Source organism: Rattus norvegicus, chromosome 7, assembly GCF_036323735.1.
Source record: "Rattus norvegicus strain BN/NHsdMcwi chromosome 7, GRCr8, whole genome shotgun sequence".
In the NCBI taxonomy this organism is placed as follows: domain Eukaryota; kingdom Metazoa; phylum Chordata; class Mammalia; order Rodentia; family Muridae; genus Rattus; species Rattus norvegicus.
In genome coordinates this window covers 108,876,918-108,900,982 of record NC_086025.1, presented here as the reverse complement: position 1 = coordinate 108,900,982, position 24,065 = coordinate 108,876,918, and the positions used below count along the sequence as shown (strand labels likewise).

At 46.6% G+C, this 24,065-nt stretch overlaps 1 protein-coding gene across 4 annotated transcripts; it reads left to right on the top strand.

Moving 5' to 3' along the window:
• The first annotated feature begins 2,090 nt into the window (after positions 1-2,090).
• Positions 2,091-8,641, top strand: Ly6al1 (lymphocyte antigen 6 complex, locus A like 1). 4 transcript variants are annotated; one of them, XM_039080267.2, is made up of 3 exons: positions 2,091-2,503; positions 6,141-6,260; positions 8,035-8,641. In XM_039080267.2, the coding sequence occupies exons 2-3, from the start codon at positions 6,170-6,172 to the stop codon at positions 8,298-8,300; spliced, it is 357 nt and encodes a 118-aa protein (XP_038936195.1). In that variant the 5' UTR covers positions 2,091-2,503; positions 6,141-6,169; the 3' UTR covers positions 8,301-8,641. The 4 variants fall into 4 exon arrangements, with proteins under 4 accessions (XP_038936195.1, XP_038936196.1, XP_038936197.1 ...); XM_039080268.2 differs by lacking the exon at positions 2,091-2,503 and adding an exon at positions 2,599-2,694; XM_039080269.2 differs by lacking the exon at positions 2,091-2,503 and adding an exon at positions 4,839-5,193 and having other exon boundaries at positions 6,146-6,260.
• The last annotated feature ends 15,424 nt before the right edge of the window (positions 8,642-24,065 follow it).

Below are 24,065 nucleotides of genomic sequence, written 5' to 3'. Positions count from 1 at the left end.
TAGCCACCTTGAGCTATGCAGTCACAAAGCGGCTAGGCCCAAATCCAATACGGCTCACTACAAGTATCATTTCTAATATTTAAAGATGGGAGCGGGGATGCGATAGCCCGAGAAACCAAGTAGAATCCTCCTTCAGGCAAGAGACCTTAATGGCAGCAGGCAGCACAGTAACAGTGGAAGTTCTGCTCTTCTCAGATAAGTGCCTCTGTACTCTTAACGTTTTTGTTTTGTTTTGTTTTGTTTTGTTTTGTTTTTTCGGTAGGGGGAGGTGTTCCAAGCCAAACAAGGGGATGGTAGAGCATTACCCATACCCCAGGCATCTCTCAGAGCACCACCCCAATGCCTCTCCATGTTTATTAGTGCCTTCTTTCTGTTTCCCCCTTAGCCTTGGAATAGTCTACTGCTACCTTGCATGGTTCCTCCTGGGTCTCTCCTTTAATCAACCCTTACAGGAGATCCCCACGTTTTGAGGGCCTCCCTACCTCTGCGTTCCTGTTATAATTGTTCCCCAGGTACAATTGGCCACCCTTGCTGGACTTGTACTGCAAAACAGGAAGGTAACATAGGTAAACTAACAGGATGTCACCTAGCATTAGTTTCCAATCAGGCATCAGTATCTTCACTGCCGGCCTCAGGGACTCACCAACACCCCACCCCCACACCCCTACCCCGGGTCAACCTCCCACTTGAGATCTGTCATATGGTGTGATTTCAGAACATCCGAAGCTAAGATCAGAACACTTTGGACCTCTGAAAAGCAGAAGTGAGGAGGGAAATGGAACTTGTGTCATCCTGGAGGAGGGATGGACAAAATATTAAGGCCCTTCATGACTCTGCCACAATTCGAGGTCCCAATATGCCTTCAATGATTCCGCCTCTTGGTACTCAACCCCCCTCAATCTCTCCCTCTTGTCCTTGATGGGTAGCCATCGGCGGTCCCCTCCTTCTCACCCCATGTAATATAAAAACAAGGTACTAATATAACCACAGACACCATCAACCAGTTCTGGTACAATAACAAGCTACTCCCACAAACCATGCTGACAGATATGACATGGCCCCATTCTGAGAAACAAAAGGGGAGATGTGGGTTCCCAAAACAGATGAGGGACAGTAGAGAACTGACTGTTGTGTTTTACAAAAGGAAAACAAAGCCAGGGATATGTTTGGTGGAGTCTATGGTGCTGGGGGCGGGCAGTGCCTCTGCAGGCCCATAATGAGGCATCCTTTCTCCCTGAAGTACCAGCCATATGACAGGTATAGTATAGAAAAGAGTTTATTAGGGCATGGGGAGCGAGTAGGGGGACTGGGGGGGGGGGGAAGAGAAGAGTTGAGGCTGTGCATGCTCACATGGAGAGAGAGGGGAGGGGAACAGAGAGAGAAGGGACAGAGGGGAAGAGAGGGAAGGAGCAAGAGAAGAGAGTGAGGAGGGGTAAAGCAGCCCCTTTGTAGTGAGTCGGGCTTACCTAACTGTTGCCAGGTAACTGTGGGCAGAGCCTAGAAGGAATGCTAACCCTGACCATACCACTGGACAGCCATCATAAAGCACTGAAGGATTGGGGTTCCTCTCTCCCTAAAGCAGGCTTGGACCTACTCAACTCCATTGAGACAAAAGCCAAGTTATGATAAAATCAGGCGGATTTCTGGTTCCCAACCAGAGTACTGTCTTCTTTCAACCAGAGTACTGTCTGCTTAGAAACCATGTGATTGGATGAAACACTTAGAAGCCTCTGCCCTCACCACCCACTTCCTCTTCTATCCCTTTCCTCCCCTTCCCCTGACTCAAACTGTATAATCCAGCCCCTCTGTTTCAGAAAAGGAGCTGTCCTTTTCACACAGTCTTCTGAATCATATAATCATATATCCCCACCAAACTTACTACCCTGCAACAGCTGCTTCCCAGCACCTCTGCATCCTGAGACCACATTGGTGGGGGAAGGGCAAGCAGCACTTGGAAGAGGTACACTTAGTTAAGGAGAAACCTTTGCTGTGTGACTAAAGGCGGTGAGGGAGGCATATGTGACCTTGGCTACTTAACAGAGGTCCTTCATTCTCTGTGGAGAGGAACAGGCTTGGCTAATATATGACCTGTTCAGTGTGACTGTAGTCCGGCTGCAGGCTGAGTTGTAAGGCAGGAGAGAGGCTGGGTGTGTTTTGTCTTGCATGTAGCCCTCTCTGCAGAGGGCCTGGCTTCACTCACACAAGCCTGGTAACATCTGGTACATCGAACTCTAAGAATCGGCAAGCCCACTGTTGCCCTCTCCTTAAGAGTTCATTTAGGGAGTCTGTCAGGAATTTGGGCAGGAGTCCACACTAAGGGAAGCTTACTTCCCAAAGAGTAGTGCTGGGTGGAAAGTGGAGGACTCATGAGAACCCCTAGTTTAAGACTTTTAGAGAAGCAGTCTGAAGCACTGTGGAGATGTGGTCCCATCGCCATCCTGGAGTAGGGATAATTTTGCCCAGGAGCCCCAGCAATGGGGTCAGAGGAGCAAAACGACGACAGGTATGTGATAACAGACAGAACTCTCTATAGTCACAGGGGAGGACTGTCAAATGGGGTTCCAGCCGTTACTCCCTCTTGCTCCCCTCCAGCTGTAAATGGTCTCAGAAGATGCTAGAATGTAGAGGAAACAAGATGAACTGGCAGCTGAGACTTGGCGGTCACTTACTGGCTTCGACACTATGCATGTTACTGTAAGTGACCTCAACCATCATCTGTTAAAAAACCCATAAACTCTTTGGGTGATAAGAATTGAGAGGGCTTGTCACTTGGATCTGCCACCGATGCCCCATTTTTTTTGCAGGGCCTTGGTCTCTGCTGCTCTTTCCTTTATATAGACTTTTTTATTTGCCTGGAACAGCATGTGAGGGGAATTATGGAGAAAAATTTCCTCCCTGTTCTCTTCCTCCTACCACGGTGGTGTGTGCTGGGTTATCCAATGTTATTGGAAAACACGGTCTGATCGCATCATAGATTATAGGGTAACAAAGAAGGGATTTTTGTAATGGTGCTAGGGTACAGGCCATGGAAGGTAACAGAATTTTAACAGAACCACGCCATCTTGTATGGGGTGATGGCACCAAGGCTTTGAAGCAGTCCTTAGGTATGGTACTCATTACCGAAAAGGCCAATTCCCCACTGCTCTTTCAGAATCCTGCCTTTGGGGGTTGGGGATTTAGCTCAGTGGTAGAGCACTTGCCTAGCAAGCGCAAGGCCCTGGGTTCAGTCCCCAGCTCCTAAAAAAAAATCAAAAAACAAAAAAAAAAAAAAACAAAAAAAAAAAACAGAATCCTGCCTTTGATCTACAGTGTCTCTCTTTTCAATTGATCATCCTACATAACCCAGAACATTGACACTGGAGTTGAATGTACATGTGAACCACCCAGAAATCACAGGAAGAATGAGACTCTTGTTTCAGCCCTGTGTCTCCCATCTTGGGAATCTGCCTGATGTTCACTGAGTCTCTGACTTCCTTTCCTTAGCAGCCTTGCCTGCTAAGTGGATGCACTCAGTTTCACTGATTCTGTGGACCATTTTGGGACACAGTTGTCCTCTGAGCATGCCTGTTCTTTTGCTATGTCATCCTCTCAGGATGATTTTCAGCTCGGGTCTCTTTTTGTGTCCAGCTTTCCTTCTCTAACCTGTATCAGTCAGTGCCTTGTAGAGGCTTAAGTGGGCCTACTCACTGAGCTCTAAGCTCCATGGAGTTAGGGAACTCAGACTCTGGCTTGCTGTGGGCAAAATCCCAGGGCTGGGTCACAGATGTCATCAATATGTGGCTCATTAGTAAGATTTTAATTGTTAGAATACTATGTTTAGGTCATGGAAGTGACCTAAAGGCCAGGGAAACTCATGTCCATTGTGGAACACATTGGACTAGGACCTCATAGGTATAGGGACAGGCAACGTACAAACTAGAGCAGGGAGAATGAGCATGTGGCTGCTTCAACAGGCTTTTGGGCAGCGGGGACACTGGGGTCATTCATCCTCTGCATAAGACTGACTTATCTCATGAAAAGCATCTCTGGCTCTAGCTTCCAGATGCTCATAGCACCCACAGCCCCAGATATCACCCAAACACATCAGACCCTGCTTAGTAACTTCCACCCCAGTTGCCAGTTAGTTTTTGGCCCAGGACTCTCACATTGTGGATGCAACACGCTGTTAGGGGCCTGCTCACCAGACCTAGTCTCCAACTATTAGTCAGTAGTTTACCTGCTTAGAGGAAGGAGGACTGTGGGCTCTGAGCCACTGCTACACATACCCACTATTCAGAGACAGGAAAATGGCAGGTGGTAGTGGTAGAAGCAGCAGCAGCTACCGCACACCTTTGATAGCTAAGAGTTCGAGCCAGCCTGGTCTCACCGAGGAAGTCGTAGGACAGCCAAAGCCACACAGAAAAACTCTGTCTCAGAAAATCCAAAACACAAAAACAAACAAACAAAAATAAAAACCAAAAACCAGGAAAAAGTTGAGCACGTTGCTTCCTTCCCTTGCTTTCTGAATGGTAAGCACAAGTCACACAAGGCCCCTGCCCTTCTGCCCTCTGAGTTTTCCAGCACCAAGATCCTTCACCAAGTGCGTGGTCTTCCCTCCCCAACTACTGTAAATCTGACTCCCCGAGCTAACCAACAAACCCCGTTAACTCTTATGCAATAAACATGAGACCTGGAGGAAGTAAGTCCCTAAACTCTCCTTATTCCGGATGTCAGGTGGGAGGAGCTGAGGGAAAGTAAAGTACTCATATAAGTCCACATGTGCTAGAATTTTCCACGGTGCCTGCAACCTGGTCACAGAGAGGAAGTAAGGAGTGGTGTCAGGAGGGAGCTGATAGTTGGCAAGCACAGGGAAGAACCTCCTGATAGGGCTGTGGGAGGCAGTTTGGGGTTAGGAAGGAAAAGCTGGGCAGGTAGTAGATAAGAGTTATAGACACACATCTATTCCATGGAGAAAACTCTGTGTGTGTGTGTGTGTGTGTGTGTGTGTGTGTGTGTGTGTGTGTGTGTGTGTGTTCGGGGGTTGGATTGGATGCCTGAGCTGCGTGGGAGCCCTGAGACGTGATTGGAAGTCTCTTAACTGGGTGCAATTTCCAAGGTTTTCTCTGTGCACTCATTCTCTGAGGATGAACAGTTCTTGCGCTATAAAGTCGTGTGTGCTCATTCTTCTCCTGCCCCTACTGTGTGCAGAAAGAGGTGAGGTGGAAAATGAGAGAGGGCAGGAGGGTACACTGGAGATGGAACGGGGCCTCTGGGTGGTGGGCACCTGCATTTCCACTGTATGCACAGTGCCTGAGGTGTGCTGGGGTCAGGGGATTGGGGACTGGCTTGTGGTGGGTGAAGCCTCCTGTGCTGGGGTGCTTCCTGGGTCTGTCAACCTGCCTTGCAACCATCACCACATGCCAGAGGGACTCTTGGAGAGCACTAACCTCTGCCACAAACCCTGGCCACCAGAGCGACTCTACCCTGCTGCCTTTGCCTCCCAGTCAGGACACTGACTTGTGTACACACAAAGTGACAAAGGCTTCTTTTGTGACCAAGTTGCCATGTCAAGGGGTGTAGAATCCTTAACTCTTGGCATTTGACTTTTTCTTATGCCCCAGCCCATGCCACATGAAGCCCAAATACTAGAATTTCCTTACTTTAAGAGGTTCTGAGCTCAAATACACCAATACATCCAGTTATGTCTGTATTGCAGGAAGCCTCAGTTTTGAGCTGGACTCTGAGATGTTCAGAGCTCAGTCATGCTCCAAGACCCAGATACCAGCTCTGCAGGTTTAGGGTGGGACAGGGCAGAACAGCCCTCCCCATCTGGCAGCCCCCAGTACCTACTTATACACCCATTCACTGCTTCAGCAGACGTTTGGTTTCTATGCCTTCCCACTACGGTGGCTGTCTCTCTAATACCTCTTGAGGTCCAGGTCTCTCCTGTGGGGCTGGCTCACTGAGACAGCAGCACCGAGCGTATTTGAACGACTGTTGTGCTTGGTTCACTTTTGCTTTTGGTGGAGGTGACTAGGCAGAAGTGTCCTTGCTCTGTCCTAGCGGCCAGCAGCTATGTAGAAGTAAAGACATTGTAGAGGAGGGGTCTGGGCTAGGAAGGGCATGCCCTAACCCTCCTCATGTATTGGCTTCTTTCTCAGCTCAGGGGCTAAACTGCTACAATTGCACGATGATCCCATTTGGTAATACCTGCTCATCAACTGCTACCTGCTCCTACCCTGATGGAGTCTGTGCTATTCAGGTGGCAGAAGTTGTCATGGGTAAGTTCCCTGTAGCCTGTATAAATATGGTTGGCGGTGGCTTAGAAGAAAAAGTCTGGGTACATGTTCTGGACCATGGTTCCCCCTCCTTCCAGGTAGAAACCTCCTGGGGTGGGAGTGGGACTCCTGCAAGTGGGGACTGCTGGGGTCCGAGGAAGCTCTGGGGTGTGGATCATAAACCTGTTGGCATGCATGGTGTTCATCATCCCCTCCCCCCTCTGTTGCCAGGGTAGTCATGTGCTGCTCCTAACCTTCAGTTATATCTAGGATCTCACTGTCAGACCTGGAGAGCTGGAAGCATTTAGTGAGTCTTTGTATATAGTGAAGGAATCTGGAGCTAGGGCTAAAGGAATGACAGGATTGATGATAGAAGGGAGACCTTAGGACATTTCAGACCCTTCAACGCACCAGTTTCTGACATATCCTCCAGATAGACAAGGCAGGAACAGCCCCATCCTGTTATGCAGTTTCCTGTTCCTGACCACACCCTGCCTGTCTCCTGAAGTAGGTCTCCTAGATGCAACTTCCCAGGGAACTGCAAGAGTCTGAGAGGCTGGTTGCCCTTTTTGCTATGCCTCTGAGTGATCTACACTGTGCTGTGTCTCTGTGGTGTGTATGTGTGTGTGTGTGTGTGTGTGTGTGTGTGTGTTTGTGTGTGTGTGTGTGTCTGTCTGTCTGTCTGTCTATAAATGTGAGTGCATAAGTATGAATGTATGTAATGTAACATAATGTATGTGAAGGTCAGAGGACATCCTTAAGTACCATTCCTTAAGCACTGTCTACTTTTCTTTAATGCACAGGAGTTTTGAATTTCCTAGAACTGGAGTTACAGAAGGTTGTTAACTACCATGTGGGGTCTGGGGCCCAACCCCTGGGCTTCTGTAAGAGCAAAAAGTGCTTTTGAACTGCTGAGCCATGTCTCCAGTCCCAACCACCAGGTTTTAGAGACAAGATCTTTCACTGGGACCTAGGAAAGGAGAGGAGGGAGGTGGCGGTGAGCTCCCAGGACCCTCCGATTCCCTCTCCCCAGCACGGAGATTATAACCAGCACCCCGTGCTTGGCTAGCTATTTATATGGTTGCTGGGAATTGAACTTGGGTCCTTAATGCTTCCATGTGGCAAGCACTTCACTGACTGAGCTGCTTCCACAGCACGTTGCATGTAAAGACACATGTGCACACACATGTGGATGTGCAGGCCCTGGGGAGGTACAAGTGTAAGGAACCCAGAAGTTGATGGGAATCTCCTGTGGCAACTATTTTATTTACTGAGGCAGGGTCTCACACTGAATTCAAATCTTTCAGGTTCAGCTTGTCTAGCCAGTGAGCTCATCTCGGGGGATCCCCATCTTTGTATTTTAAGCACAGAGATACAAGTAGGCCACCATGCCTGCCCATCTTTTGATGGGCTCTAGTGACCAGAACTGGGAGAAGGGAGGTCTCCTGCTTGTTTAAGCAAGCACTTTATGCACCAAGCCTCCTTACCAGCCCATGGTTTTGATCTTTGTTTCATTTGTTTGTTATTTGAGGCAGGGTCTCACTCTAGCCCAGGTTTGCCCAGAAACCCCCACGTAACCCAGTGTGGAATGGAACTCATAAAAATTCTCCTGCCTCAGTCTTCCAAGTTCTGGGGTTTTAAGTCTGAGCGACTTGTCTGGCTTCAACATGCCTTAGAGACAAGTCTGGGCCATCCAGGCCTGGTGACATGTGGCCCATCCTTTGGGGTGCTCTGTTGTTCCTGCATAAGAAGTGACTCACTCCCTGATGTCTTGCAGGCTCTGTAAGACTGAAAGTAAAGGACCATATTTGCCTTCCCGTCTGCCCAACGAGTTCTCAAACTGCTGAGATCCTGGGTACTGTTGTCGACATGAAGATTTCCTGTTGCAATACAGATCTTTGCAACGCAGCAGGGCCCACTGGAGGCAGCACCTGGACCATGGCAAGGGTGCTTCTGTTCAGCCTGGGCTCCGTCCTCCTGCAGATCTTGCTTGAGGGCTCCTCCAAGGCCCCGCCACCCTTGTCCTTTTATCCTTATGTGTAATCACTCCTCCCTGGAGCCCTCTAGTGATAAATTCTGAGTAATAGAAACTCTGAGGTGGGGGTAGGGTGTGGAACACCTTGTTTCAACTCTATAGCCCCTGCTGGGTAGGTGCCCCACTCCCCTCTCTAGGGCTTTCAGATATGTAGTTCCTGGAATGCCATTATGTTGTGGTTTGCTGCTCTTAGCCCTGGAGGCACGTGGACAGCACGGGGAAGATACAGAAACCCAAGGCACTGTGCCACCACCTCCATCCATACATAAAAATCTGGGGTCCTGCAGGGTTCCCACACATGCCTCTCAACATCCCCCTATTTGAGTCCAATAAACTCTCTGTTCTCCCAGCCAAGATCTCAGTTTTTCTTTTGCTACACTGTGTCTGCTGAGTCCTGCCTGCCAGTTCACATCTCTGCCCTTTCTGCTACCGGAACTAGCTAGCTCATGTTAACCAGCTAAGACTGGGGAACCACTTGGTTAGGGTGGGCTTCCCTCAGGGCTGATGCTGGAGGAAGAAAGAGGGGGAATGAAGAGCAGTCTGCTTTATCTGCACAGGCAAAGTCTCTTGCTTGTGATTTGCCTGGGTTAGACGCCTATTCTCTGCCTTGTGATTGCTGGTGACCCTGAGTCTTCTTTATGTAACCATCTCCTGAGCCAGTTTCCTTCCCCATCCCCCACCCTTTGGTGGGGATAGAACTCAGGGCATCATGCATGTGAAGAAGCACCTTAAGCCACACACAAGCACAGGTCACTTGCTTGCGGTGGGGAAGCCAAGGAGACAAGCCCTCAATGGAGCGTAGTGGCTTCCCTGTTCAATTCTATTAGTCCAGAGGTAAAAATCATTTCCTGCAGGGACTCATGGCTTAGCTCTGAGTAAACAAAGCCTCACACTCCCTCTCCTGGAGTCCTAGTCTATATTGGATGTCCCCAGTGTTGGCCTGATTTGACACATTTGCAACTAAGGATCCATCATTCCTCTCTGTTTAGCCTTGAGATCTTGCTGTCCCAGAGGTGCGCAGATCCTGTGTAGTTAACATCACAGGAGTCCTCACAGATACGGACAGCCCCCTGGAAACTTGGGTGCTATGGACATTATTACCCCCTGCTCTTGGAGGTCATGAACATCTGAGATTTTGTCAAGGTGAAGATCCTTTAAGGTAGAGTTATCAGTCATCTAAGGAAGCCCTTGTCCCTGCAGCCTTCTCCCCTGGGACAAGCACAGATCCAGGAATGTGGCCATGGTGCTTGTTGGGCCATAAAACTTGAGTCATGAGTAGGGATTCTGGAACTTTATTCTATATTCTGCATTGATTCTGTGGCAGGCTTTTCTGGCCTCTGCTTCTGAGCCCTGGGTTTACAGGTATACACTACTGAAAGACCCCCAGAGCGGGGAGGCCCTCACTCAAGTCTCAGGATGACGCAACCCCCCAAGAACTCACGTAACACTGTCCTTGCTGTAATCAAATGAGATTTATAGGTAGGAACAAGTGCACTGAGGTTGAGACTCTTATCTCACACAGGGGCAGAGGAGTTCGACCGTGCATAGCTGAGAGAAGGAGTATTTAAAGGAAGAAGCCACAACCCAATGGGGCAGGGATGGCGTCATTGGAAAGTGTAGAGAATACTAGTGAAAAATCACAAGGAGAAGCTTTCTGTCTCTCAAGATTCCTTTTAAGATTGCAATCTAACTTTATGGTCAGCTAGTGCCTGAGAGAAGCTTTCTGTTACCTTTATTAGGTCAGGATCACGTACTTAAGGATCTTATCTTAAGCACTTATATCTAGTTTCTGGGAGAGCAGGCTCAAGAAATGTTACCTTTTACTTCTTACAGGTAGAGAGCAGGGTCTGGAAATTTGAGGTATTTAGGGCTTTTTAGGGGTGAGATCACATTTCTAGACTTCTGACTTCTTGGCTTGTATGTTTTGTTCTTTCAATACCACCCTGTCCATTCGTATGTGTTTTAAAACGTCAAACTGCCCACCACCTCGATGGCTGAGGTACTCAGGCTCTTCAGGAGAGCTGGCCCCAAGGGCATGAGCACAAGAGAGCTGGTCCTGACCCCCACCAGAGCAAAGCAGTAGAGCTGGTGGGTGTTGATTCCCACACCAAGACAGCACCAGGTACCAGGCATGAGCCTGTGGGATTAAAAAACACACACAAGTGGATTATTCTTGTAAAGAAAGAAGGCCCACCCTGTGGCTTTATTTTGCTAATATATACCCCAAATTGTCCAGGTTAAAAAAATGTGGGAAGCACAGTGGGAAACCCTGGCTTAAGGCTTTGGTAACTAAAAACTGAATACTGAATTCGTGCCCCAAATTTACTGGGGAGTAATCCAGGAAGACCAGCCTAAATCTCAAAAAGAAAGACTGGGAGGACAAAAGGCAGGAAGGAATTGACCAGGCCCTGGGGTGTCACTCCAGGGCAGGCTGTTCCTTTGTTAGGAACAAAAGGCTTCCATGTGCATCAGCAGGGCTCAGCAGGGGTCAAACCCTGCAAGGGACCCAGAAGGGTCTGAGGAGGAGGTAAAACACTGCAGGGGACCCAGGAGGCTCTGACAAGTCTCCCTATTTTTTTTTATTAAGCAAGTCTCCCAATATTATTTTATAAGCAGTGCCTGTCTTAGGACACTTTGGGTTATTAGACCTCTGGAAAATTCTGCCAGTCTTAGAATTTCCTGTCTTAGGTGAGGCCTGGTCCCAAAGAGTTGCCCGTCCTTAGCTAACTGCTTCTCATGAAGGCTGAGTCCAATTTGGGCAGAGGGTTTGTCTCCTACCAAGGAGAACAACACCTGCTTAGTTGCTGCCCAGGACTGGGAATGCAGTTTGCCATGTGATAAGAAGCATAAAGCTGACTACTGCGGCGCCCTAGGGCCAAAACTCAGAGGGCCATAATACTGAGGGTATTGTCAAGCTGTTCCTGTATCAAAATTTAGAATTCCCAATCATCAGCAACTACTCCAGAAAGTTTACCCACTGTGCTTGCCTAACAACAGATTGGGGGTAGGGCAATTCCAGACACTGCAGACACAGTGGCTGCAGCAGCAATGGCTGCCACAATAGCAGTGAAGTTGCCAAAGTCTTTCCCAAGACAGTTCAGGATCTCCCATCCTTCTCTGGAACAACCAGCAGGCAATGGAACCAGGTCTGAGATCCGCATAACCAGGACAGTATTCCCCTGTCTCCAGCAGCTTCATGCAGATAGCATTCCTGTGAAGCCACAGTCTGTAAAATAGCAACACCAGACACAGTGGCAGCAGCCGCCGGGGGAATGAGGAGGGGCAGGAGTAATGACTGGAGTCTGGTCTTCTCCTCCTGCATGCAGCAGAGCACAGAGGGTACCAGTGCAGTCCCTGGTGGACAGGTCATGCAGTAGCGGTAACAATAATGCAGCAATGTCAAAATCTCCATGCGGACAAAAGATGACGGGAATCCTCCATCTTCCTCCAAGGGCACAGGAATGACTCCAGGGACCCGAACCATGGGAGCTGAATCTTCATGCTCCCAGGATCAGCATGTCTTACCAGCCACTCTGGCAGCTGGCACACTCCTGTAGCATCCTGTAGGAAAAACACAAACATGCCCTCTTACCCATATAAAATACCTGAACAGGATCATGCCATATGCCAATATGTGGAGCCTTCCATTTCACCTAGGCAGAAGTATGCCTAGTGGTAGGGTGCCATAAACACCTTGGCATTCAAATTTTAAAATTGAAATAACAAAGAGCATTATTTACATAATTGTATAGCATACAGGGATATAACTCCCCCTTTTTATTTACTAAGATATAGCTAAGATATTAATTTATTAAGATAAGTCCTTGAGGATCAACACTATTATGTGATACAGGAAGAAATTGAGGACACTGAGCACTTGTATTTATAATTTGACTTGTATACCAAATTATTGTCTCCAGCATTATTGTTTTGGTGATATAAAGAATGACATTGTTTGACTAATTTTTCCTATGTAAGGCCTAAGGGATCCAGGCAATCCAGTTTGAGTTCTTAAATGGTCTATAAAGGAACAGTACTTAGTGCTCTTAACCACTAAAACCAATCGTTTTGGCAAGAAAACAAAGAAAACAAAAGCACACAAACATAATCTCACATCCAAATATGAATATAACAGGAAGCAATAATCACTATTCCTTAATATCTCTCAACACGAATGGTCTCAACTGCCAATAAAAAGACATCGATTAACAAACTGGATATGCAATGAGGACCCTGCATTCTGCTGCCTACAGGAAACACACCTCAGAGACAAAAACAGACACTACCTCAGAGTGAAAGGCTAGAAAACAACTTTCCAAGCAAATGATCTGAAGAAGCAAGCTGGAGTAGCCATTCTAATATCGAATAAAATTGATTTTCAACTAAAAGTCATCAAAAAAGATAAGGAAGGACACTTCATATTCATCAAAGGAAAAATCCACCAAGATGAACTCTCAAGCCTAAATATCTATGCTCCAAATACAAGGGTACCTACATACATAAAAGAAACCTTACTAAAGCTCAAAACACACATTGCACCTCACACAATAATAGTAGGAGATTTCAACACCCCACTCTCATCAACGGACAGATCATGGAAACAGAAATTAAACAGAGACATATACAGACTAAGAGAAGTCATGAACAAAATGGACTTAACAGATATTTGTAGAACATTCTATTCTAAAACAAATGGATATACCTTCTTCTCACCACCTCATGGTACTTTCCCCAAAATTGACCATGTAATTGGTCATAAAACAGGCCTCAACAGATACAGAAAGATAGAAATAATCCCATGTGTCCTATCAGACCACCACGGGGTAAAGCTGGACTTCAATAATAATAAGGGAAGAACGTCCACATATACATGGGAGGTGAACAATGCTCTACTCAATGATAACCTGGTCAAGGAAGAAATAAAGAAAGAAATTAAAGACTTCTTAGAATTTAATGAAAATGAAGGTACAACATACCCAAATTTATGGGACACAATGAAGGCTGTGCTAAGAGGAAAACTCATAGCTTGGAGTGCCTTTAGAAAGAAACAGGAGAGAGCATATATCAGCAGCTTGACAACACACCTAAAAGCTCTAGAACAAAAAGAAGCAAATACACCCCGGAGGAGTAGAAGGCAGGAAATAATCAAACTCAGAGCTGAAAGCAGCCAAGTAGAAACAAAGAGGACCATACAAAGAATCAACAGTACCAAACTTGGTTCTTTGAGGAAATCAACAAGATAGATTAACCCTTAGCCAGACTAATGAGAGGACACAGAGAGTGTGTCCAAATTAACAAAATCAGAAATGAAATGGGAGACAAAACTACAGAATCAGAAGAAATTCAAAAAAATCATCAGATCCTACTGCAAAAGCCTATATTCAACAAAACTTGAAAATCTGCAGGAAATGGACAATTTCCTAGACAGATACCAGGTACCCAAGTTAAATCAGGAACAGATAAACCATTTAAACAACCCCATAAATCCTAAAGAAATAGAAGCAGTCATTAAAGGTGTCCTAACCAAAAAGAGCCCAGGTCTAGATGGGTTCAGTGTAGAATTCTATCAGACCCTCATAGAAGACCTCATACCAATATTATCCAAACTATACCACAAAATTGAAACAGATGGATCACTACCGAATATCTTCTATGAAGCCACAATTACTCTTATACCTAAACCACACAAAGACCCAACAAAGAAAGAGAACTTCAGACCAATTTCCCTTATGAATATCGACGCAAAAATGCTCAATAAAATTCTGGCAAACCGAATCCAAGAGCACATCAAAACAATCATCCACCATGATCAAGTAGACTTCATCCCAGACATGCAGGGATAGTTTAATATACGGAAAACCATCTATGTAATCCATTATATAAACAATCTAAAAGAACAAAACAACATGATCATTTCAATAGATGCTGAGAAAGCATTTGACAAAATTCAACACCCCTTCATGATAAAAGTCCTGGAAAGAATAGAAATTCAAGGCTCATACCTAAACATAGTAAAAGCCATGTACAGCAAACCAGTAGTTAACATTAAACAAAATGGGAGATTCGTGACACAATTCCACTAAAATCAAGGACTAGACAAGGCTGCCCACTCTCCCCCTACTTATTCAATATAGTTCTTGAAGTTCTAGCCAGAGCAATCAGAAAACAAAAGGAGATCAAAGGGATACAGATTGGAAAAGAAGAATTCAAAATATCACTATTTGCAGATGATATGATAGTATATTTAAGTGATCCCAAAAGTTCCACCAGAGAACTACTCAACCTGATAAACACCTTCAGCAAAGTGACTGGGTATAAAATTAACTCAAATAAATCAGTAGACTTCCTCTACACAAAAGAGAAACAAGCCGAGAACGAAATTAGGGAAATGACACCCTTCATAATAGTCCCAAATAATATAAAATACCTCGGTGTGACTTTAACCAAGTAAGTGAAAGATCTGTAGGATAAGAACTTCAAGCCTCTGAAGAAAGAAATTGAAGAAGACCTCAGAAGATGGAAAGATCTCCCATGCTCATGGATTAGCAGGATTAATATAGTAAAATGCCATTTTACCAAAAGTGATCTACAGATTCAATGCACTCCCCATCAAAATACCAATTCAATTCTTCAGAGAGTTAGACAGAACAATTTGCAAATTCATCTGGAAAACAAAAAACCCAGGATAGCTAAAACTATCCTCCACAATAAAAGGACTTCTGGGGGAATCACTATTCCTGAACTGAAGCAGTATTACAGAGCAATAGTGTTAAAAATTGCATGGTATTAGTACAGAGACAGTCAGATAGACCAGTGGAATAGAATTGAAGACCCAGAAATGAAACCACACACCTATGGTCACTTGATTTTTGACAAAGGAACCAAAACCATCCAATGGAAAAAAGCTAGCATTGTCAGCAAATGGCGCTGGTTCAACTGGGGGTCAGCATGTAGAAGAATGCAGATCAATCCATGCTTATCACCCTGTACAAAGCATAAGTCCAAGTGCATCAAGGACCTCCACATCATACAAGATACATTCAAACTAATAGAAGAGAAAGTGGGGAATCATCTCAAAAATATGGGCACTGGGGAAAATTTCCTGAACAAAACACCAATGACTTATGCTCTAAGATCAAGAATTGACAAATGGGATCTCATAAAACTGCAAAACTTCTGTAAGGCAAAGGACACTGTTGTTAGGACAAAACAGTAACCAACAGATCGGGAAAAGATCTTTACCAATCCTACAAGTGATAGAGGGCTTATATCCAAAATATACAAAGAACTCAAGAAGTTAGACCGCAGGGAGACAAATAACCCTATTAAAAAATGGGGTTCAGAGTTAAACAAAGAATTCACAGGTGAGGAATGCCGAATGGCTGATAAACACCTAAAGAAATGTTCAACATCTTCAGGAGAAAGGGAAATGCAAATCAAAACAACCCTGAAATTTCACCTTACACCAGTGAGAATGGCTAAGATCAAAAACTCAGGTGACAGCAAATGCTGGCCAGGATGTTGAGAAAGAGGAACACTCCTCCATGATTGGTGGGATTGCAGACTGGTACAACCATTCTGGAAATCAGTCTTGAGGATCCAGCTATACCACTCTTGGGCATATATCCAAAAGATGCCCCCAACATATAACAATAACACATGTTCTACTATGTTCATAGCAGCCTTATTTCTAATAGCCAGAAGCTGGAAAGAACCAAGATGCCCTTCAACAGAGGAATGGATACAGAAATGTGGTACATCTACACAATGGAATATTACTCAGCTATCAAAAACAATGAGTTTATGAAATTCATAGGCAAATGGATGGAACTGGAAAATATCATCCTGAGTGAGGTAAAACAATCACAGAAAAGCACACATGGTATGCACATATTGGTAAGTGGATATTAGCCCAAATGCTCTATTTACCCTAGATGCACAGACCACATGAAACTCAAAAAGGATGACCAAAAGGCAAATGCTTCACTTCTTCTTTAAAAGGGGAACAAGAATACCCTTGGGAGGGAATAGGAAGGCAAAGTTTAGAACAGAGGCAGAAGGAACACCCATTCAGAGCCTGCCCCACATGTGGCCCATACATATACAGCCACCCAATTAGATAAGATGGATGAAGCAAAGAAATGCAGGACGACAGGAACCTGAGGTAGATTTCTCCTGAGAGACACAGCCAGAATAGAGCAAATACATAGGTGAATGCCAGCAGCAAACCACTGAACTGAGAACGGGACCCCAGTTGAAGGAATCAGAGAAAGGACTGAAGAGCTGAAGGGGCTTGAGACCCCATATGAACAACAATGCCAACCAACCAGAGCTTCCAGGGACTAAACCACTACCCAAAGACTATACAGGGACTGACCCTGTGCTCCAACCTCATAGGTAGCATTGAATAGCTTAGTAAGAGCACCAGTGGAAGGGGAAGCCCTTGGTACTGCCAAGACTGAACTCCCAGTGAATGTGATTGTTGGGGGGAGGGCGGTAATGGTGGGAGGATGGGAAGGGGCACACCCATTGAAAAGGGGTGTTGGGGTTAGGGGGATGTTGGCTTGTAAACCGGCAAGGGGATAACAATCAAAATGTAAATAAGAAAGACTCAAGTTAATAAAGATGGAAAAAAACACCAGAAAAAGCATCAGATTGGCTCCTGTCCAGTTATGGGGGATCACTAACATTTCCTTGGCACTACACTGCTAATTTCTGCAGAGTAAAGGTTCTTTCCCTTTGCTTACTACTTGAGTCTGGGGTCATCCTTCAGCGAATCTCAGATCCTAACACTAAATGGTGGTTCTGCTTGCTTAAGCTGACTTGCAATAAAATACCTTTCTGAAACCCCTCCTTCTGCCGACTGAAGGAGTCTATGAACATAAAAGTGAAGAACCAAGCAGAGCCCAAGCAAACAAATAAACATCCCCGGACTTATTCTCTCTGTCTTTCCTTCCCTGTGATGTTTGATATTAACTCTTAGGGGAGAGGGCACTGGTATGCTTCTATAATCTTACTTTTGTTTCTACCCAGTGTCAGAAGTAGAATCCAGATCTTCTTTTGACCAAAAATTCTGAAACAGAGTGGATTAAAGAGAATTAATGAACTAAGCCTTTAATCCCAGCACTTGGGAAGCCTGCCCAGGGAGATCTCTGAATTTGAGGCTAGCCTCGACTACAGAGTGAGTTCCAAGATAGCCAGGGCTACACTGAGAAACCCTGTCTTGAAAAAAATCAAGAGGGGGTGGGAGAGAGGTTAAACACAAATAATTTGATAAGAGGCTCTGATTCACCTTAAGAGACAGCTTTCCTTAAGTGGGCCTAAACAAAGCCCATATGTCTGACCTTCCTGTATTTGATATTTTAAATTTTAGGGAGGGGCAACTGTGTTCCTTTTCCTTTTGTAAAAATTGGGGTGTTGCCAGGGAAACAGGAGGTGTGGTCCAGAACTGATCATGGGAGTCGGGCTGTCCTTAGGGGCTTCTTAGTCTCATAGTATCATTTCTAATATTTAAAGAGGGGAGCGGGGATGCGATAGCCCAAGCAACCAAGTAGAATCCTCCTTCAGGCAAGAGACCTTAATGGCAGCAGGCAGCACAGTAACAGTGGAAGTTCTGCTCTTCTCAGATAAAGTGTCTGTATACTCCTAACGGTTTTGTTTTGTTTTGTTTTGTTTTTTCGGTAGGGGGAGGTGTTCCAAGGCAAACAAGGGGATGGTAGAGCATTACCCATACCCCAGGCATCTCTCAGAGCACCACCCCAATGCCTCTCCATGTTTATTAGTGCCTTCTTTCTGTTTCCCTCTTAGCCTCGGAATAGTCTTGCTACCTTGCATGGTTCCTCCTGGGTCTCTCCTTTAATCAACCCTTACAGGAGATCCCCACTTTTTGAGGGCCTCCCTACCTCTGCGTTCCTGTTATAATTGTTCCCCAGGCCACCCTTGCTGGACTTGTACTGCAAAACAGGAAGGTAGCATAGGTAAACTAACATGATGTCACCTAGCATTAGTTTCCAATCAGGCATCAGTATCTTCACTGCTGGCCTCGGGGAGTCACCAACACCCCATCCCCACACCCCTACCCCGGGTCAACCTCCCACTTGAGATCTGTCATATGCTGTGACTTCAGAACATCCATAGCTTAGATCAGAACACTTTGGACCTCTGGCCAGCAGAAGTGAGAAGGGAATTGGGTCTTGTCTTATCCTGGAGGAGGGATGGACAAAATATTAAGGCCCTTCATGACTCTGCAACAGTTCGAGGTCCCAATATGCCTACCTCTTGGTACTCAACGCCTCTCAGTGTCTCGCTCTTCCCTTGATGGGTAGCCATCGGCAGCCCCCTCCTTCTCACCCCATGTATTATAAAAAGAAGGTACTAATATAGCCACAGACATCATCAACCCAGATCTGGTACAATAACAAGCTATTCCCACAAACCATGCTGACACATATGACATGGTCCCATTCTGAGAAACAAAAGTGGAGATGTGGGTTCACAAAACAGATGAGGTACAGTAGAGAGCTGATTGTTGTGTTTTACAAAAGGAAAACGAAGCCAGGGATATGTGTGGTGGAGTCATTGGTGCTGGGGGCGGGCAGTGCCTCTGCAGGCCCATAATGAGGCATCCTTTCTCCCTGAAGTATAGCCATAGGACAGGTATAGTATAGAATAGAGTTTATTAGGGCATGGGGAGGGAGTAGGGGGGCTGGGGGAGGGGAGGAGGAGTTGAGGCTGTCCATGCTCACATGGAGAGAGAGGGGAGGGGAACAGGGAGAGGAGGGACAGAGGGGAAGAGAGGGAAGGAGCAAGAGAAGAGAGTGAGGAGGGGTAAAGCAGCCCCTTTGTAGTGAGTCAGGCTTACCTGTCTGTTGCCAGGTAACTGTGGGCAGAGCCTAGAAGGAATGCTAACCCTGACCATACCACTGGACAGCCCTCATAAAGCACTGCAGGATTGGGGCTCCCCTCTCCCCAAAGCAGTCTTGGACCTACTCAACTCCATTGAGACAAAAGCCAAGTTATGATAAAATCAGGCCGGTTTCTGTTTCCCCACCAGAGTACTGTCTTCTTTCAAGCAGAGTACTGTCTGCTTAGAAACCATGTGATTGGATGAAACACTTAGAAGCCTCTGCCCTCACCACCCACTTCCTCTTCTATCCCTTTCCTCCCCTTCCCCTGACTCAAACTGTATAATCCAGCCCCTCTGTTTCAGAAAAGGAGCTGTCCTTTTCATGCAGTCTTCTGAATCATTTATCCCCACCAAACTTACTACCCTGCAACAGCTGCTTCCCAGCACCTCTGCATCCTGAGACCACACTGGTGGGGGAGGGGCAAGTGGCACTTGGAAGAAGTACACTTAGTTAAGGAGAAACCTTTGCTGTGCGACTGAAGGCGGTGAGGGAGGCATATGTGACCTTGGCTACTTAACAGTGGTCCTTCATTCTCTGTGGAGCGGCTTCGCTAATATTTGACCTGTTCAGTGTGACTGTAGTCCAGCTTCTGTCTGAATTGTTAAGACAGGAGAGAGGCTGAATGTGTTTTGTCTTGCATGTAGCCCTCTCTGCAGAGGGCATGGCTTCACTCACACAAGCCTGATAACATCTGGTACATCGAACTCTAAGAATCGGCAAGCCCACTGTTGCCCTTTCCTTAAGAGTTCATTTAGGGAGTCTGTCAGGAATTTGGGCAGGAGTTCACACTAAGGGAAGCCTATTTCCCAAAAAGTAGTGCTGGGTGGAAAGTGGAGGACTCATGAGAACCCCTAGTTTAAGACTTTTACAGAAGCAGTCTGAAGCACTGTGGTGATGTGGTCCATCGCCATCCTGGAGTAGGGATAATTTTGCCCAGGAGCCCTAGCAATGGGGTCAGAGGAGCAAAACGACAACAGGTATGTGATAACAGACAGAACTCTCTATATTCACAGGGGAGGACTGTCAAATGGGGTTCCAGCCATTACTCCCTCTTGCTCTCCTCCAGCCACAAGTGGTCTCAGAAATTGCTAGAATAAGAGGAAACAGAAGATGAACTGGCAGCTGAGACCTGGTTGTCCCTTAGTGGCTTGGATATTATGCCTGTTCCTGTAAGTGACCTCACCCATCATCTGTTAAAAAACCCATAATCTCATTGGGTGATAAGAATTGAGAGGGCTTGTCACTTGGATCTGCCACGATGCCCTGTGTTTGTTTGCAGGGGCTTGTTCTCTGCTGCTCTTTCCTTGAAATAGACTCTTATATGCCTGGGACAGCATGTGAGGGGAATTACAGAGGAAATTTTCCTCCCTGTTCTCTTTCTCCAACCATGGTGGTGTGTGCTGGGTTATGCAATGTTGTTGGCAAACACGGTCTGATAGCATCATAGATTATAGGGTAACAAGGAAGGGATTTTTGTAATGGTGCAAGGGTACAGGCCATGGAAGCTAACAGGATTTTAATTGAACCATGCCATCTTGTATGAATTCTGGAGTGATGGCACCGAGTCTTTGAAGCAATCTTTAGGTTTGGTAATCATTACCGAAAAGGCCGATACCCACTGTTCCTTCAGAATCCTGCCTTTGGCCTATAGTGTCTCTCTTTTCCATTGATCATCCTACATAACCCAGAACATCGACTCTGGAGTTGAATGTACATGTGTACCAGCCAAAACTGGCAGGAAAAATGAGACTCTTGTTTCAGTCCTGTGCCTCCCATCGGGAGAATCTGCCCGATGTTCCCTGAGCCTCTGGCTTCCTATCCTTGGTAGCCTTGCCTGTCTAAGTGGATGCACTCAATTTCACTGATTCTGTGGACCATTTTGGGACACAGTTGTCCTCTGAGCATGCCTGTCCTTTGCTATGGCATCCTCTCAGGATGATTTCCAGCTCAGGTCTCTTTTTGTGTCCAGCCTTCCTTCTCTAACTTGTATCAGTCAGTGCCTTGTACAGGCTTAAGTGGGGCTACTCACTGAGCTCAAAGCTCCATGGAGTTAGGAAACTCAGACTCTGGCTTGCTGTGGGCAAAATCCCAGGGCTGGGTCACAGATGTCATCAATATGTGGCTAATTAGTAAGGTTCTAATTGTTAGAACTATGCCACATGGTAGTGACATAAAGGCCAGGGAAACTCATGTCCTTTGTGGAACACATTGGACTAGGACCTCATAGGTGAAGGGACAGGCTACGTACAAACTGGAGGAGGGAGAATGAGCATGTGGCTGCTTCAAGAAGGCTTTTGGGCAGCGGGGACACTGGGGTCATTCATCCTCTGCGTAAGACTGACTTGTGTCATGAGAAACATGTCTGCCTCTAGCTTCCAGATACTCATAGTACCCACAGACCCAGTGTTGTCTCCGTCTCCGTCCTGCAGAAAGGAGCGACACCACGACGTTCTTCTCAAAGCAGTTTATTCAGGAACCTTTCTTTCTGCATGCAAGCAGCAATCTCCCACCCCCAAGCACACTCCCTAATGAAAAACCCGTAACCACGCCCCATCAGTCCACTCTACGAAGTCTCAGTTCATAGGTCCAGGCCAAATGGCCTGATCTTGTGTCATGATGCGCCTGCACAGCTCTCACGATGGGCGTGGCTTAGTTTTAGGTGTATATGAAAGTCAGGTGCTAGTCATAAGACTTGGCAGCAGTCCCAGGCGCCATCTTGGGATTGCCGCCACACCTGCTCCCCACAACCCAGATATCACCCAAACACATTAGACCCTGCTTAGTAACTTCTACCCCAGTTGCCAGTTAGTTCTTGGCCCAGGACTCTCACTTTGTGGATGCAACACGCTGTTAGGGGCCTGCTCACCAGACCTAGTCTCCAACTATTTGTCAGTAGTTTACCTGCTTATAGGAAGGAAGGCTGTGGGCTCTGAGCCACTGCAACCCATACCCCCTATTTAGAGACAGGAAAAAGGCAGGTGTTGGTGGCAGATCCAGCAGCAGCTACAGCACACCTTTCATAGCTATGAGTTCAAGCCAGCCTGGTCTCACCGAAGAAGTCGTAGGATGGCCAAAGCAATACAGAGAAACTCTGACTCAAAAAATCCAAAACACAAAAACAAACAAAAACAAAAATCAAAAATCCAGAAAAAGGTGAGCACGTTGCTTCCTTCCCTTGCTCTCTGAATGGTAAGCACAAGTCAACCAAGGCCCCTGCCCTTCTGCCCTCTGAGTCTTTCAGCACCAAGATCCCTCACCAACTGCATGGTCTTCCCTCCCCAACTACTGTAAATCTGGCTCCCCGAGGTATCCAACAAACCCTGTTAACTCTTAAGCAATAAACATTTGACCTGGGAGGAAGTAGGAGGAAGTAAATCCCTAAACCCTCCCTTTTCAGGATGTCAGGTGGGAGGAGCTGAGGGAAAGTAAAGTACTCATATAAGTCCACATGTGCTAGAATTTTCCACGGTGCCTGCAACCTGGTCACAGAGAGGAAGTAAGGAGTGCTGTCAGGAGGGAGCTGATAGTTGGCAAGCACAGGGAAGAGCCCTCTGGATAGGGTTGTGGGAGGCAGTTTGAGGTTAGGAAGGAAAAGCTGGGTGGGTGGGAGATAAGAGTTGTAGAAAGACATCTATTCCTTGGAGAAAGCTCTGTGTGTGTGTGTGTGTGTGTGTGTGTGTGTGTGTGTGTGTGTTGGGGGGTTGGATTGGATGCCTGAGCTGCGTGGGAGCCCTGGGACGTAATTGGAAGTCTCTTAACTGGATGCAATTTCCAAGGTTTTGCCTGTGCGCCCCTTCTCAGAGGATGAACAGATCTTGCGCTATGAAGTCCTATGTGCTCATCCTTCTCCTGCCCCTACTGTGTGCAGAAAGAGGTGAGGTGGAAAATGAGAGAGGGCAGGAGGGTACACTGGAGATGGAACTGGGCCTCTGGGTGGTGGGCACCTGCATTTCCACTGTATGCACAGTGCCTGAGGTGTGCTGGGGTCAGGGGATTGGGGACTGGCTTGTGGTGGGTGAAGCCTCCTGTGCTGGGGTGCTTCCTGGGTCTGTAAACTGCCAGTGCCTGCCTTGCAACCATCACCACATGCCAGAGGGACTCTTGGAGAGCACTAACCTCTGCCACAAACCCTGGCCACCAGAGCGACTCTACCCTGCTGCTTTTGCCTCCCAGTTGGGACAGTGACTTGTCTACAAACAGACTGGCAAAGGCTTCTTTGTGGCCAAGTTGCCAAGTCAAGGGGTTTAGGATCCTTAACACTTGGCATTTGACTTTTTCTTATGCCCCAGCCCATGCCACAGGAGGCCCCAATACTAGAATTTCCTTCTTTAAGAGGTTCTGAGCTCAAATACACCTATACATCTAGTTACGTCTGTATTGCAGGAAGCCTCAGCTTTGAGCTGGACTCTGAGATGTTCAGTGCTCAGTCATCCTCCTAGACCCAGAGACAAGCTCTGCAGGTTTAGGGTGGGACAGGTCAGAACAGCCCTCCCCATCTGGCAGCCTCCAGTATCTACTTATACACCCATTCACTGCTTCAGCAGACGTTTGGTTTCTATGCCTTCCCACTATGGTGGCTGACTCTCTAATGCCTCTTGAGGTCTAGGTCTCTCCTGTGAGGCTGGCTGACTGAGACAGCAGCCCTGAGCATATTTGAACGACTGTTGTGCTTGGTTCACTTTTGCTTTGGTGGAGGTGACTGGGCAGTAGTGTCCTTGCTCTGTCCTAGTGGCCAGCAGCTGTGTGGAAGTAAAGACATTGTAGAGGAGGGGTCTGGGCTAAGAAGGGCATGCCCTAACCCTCCTCATGTATTGGCTTCTTTCTTAGCTCAGGGCCTAAAGTGCTACAATTGCATAGAGGTCCCAC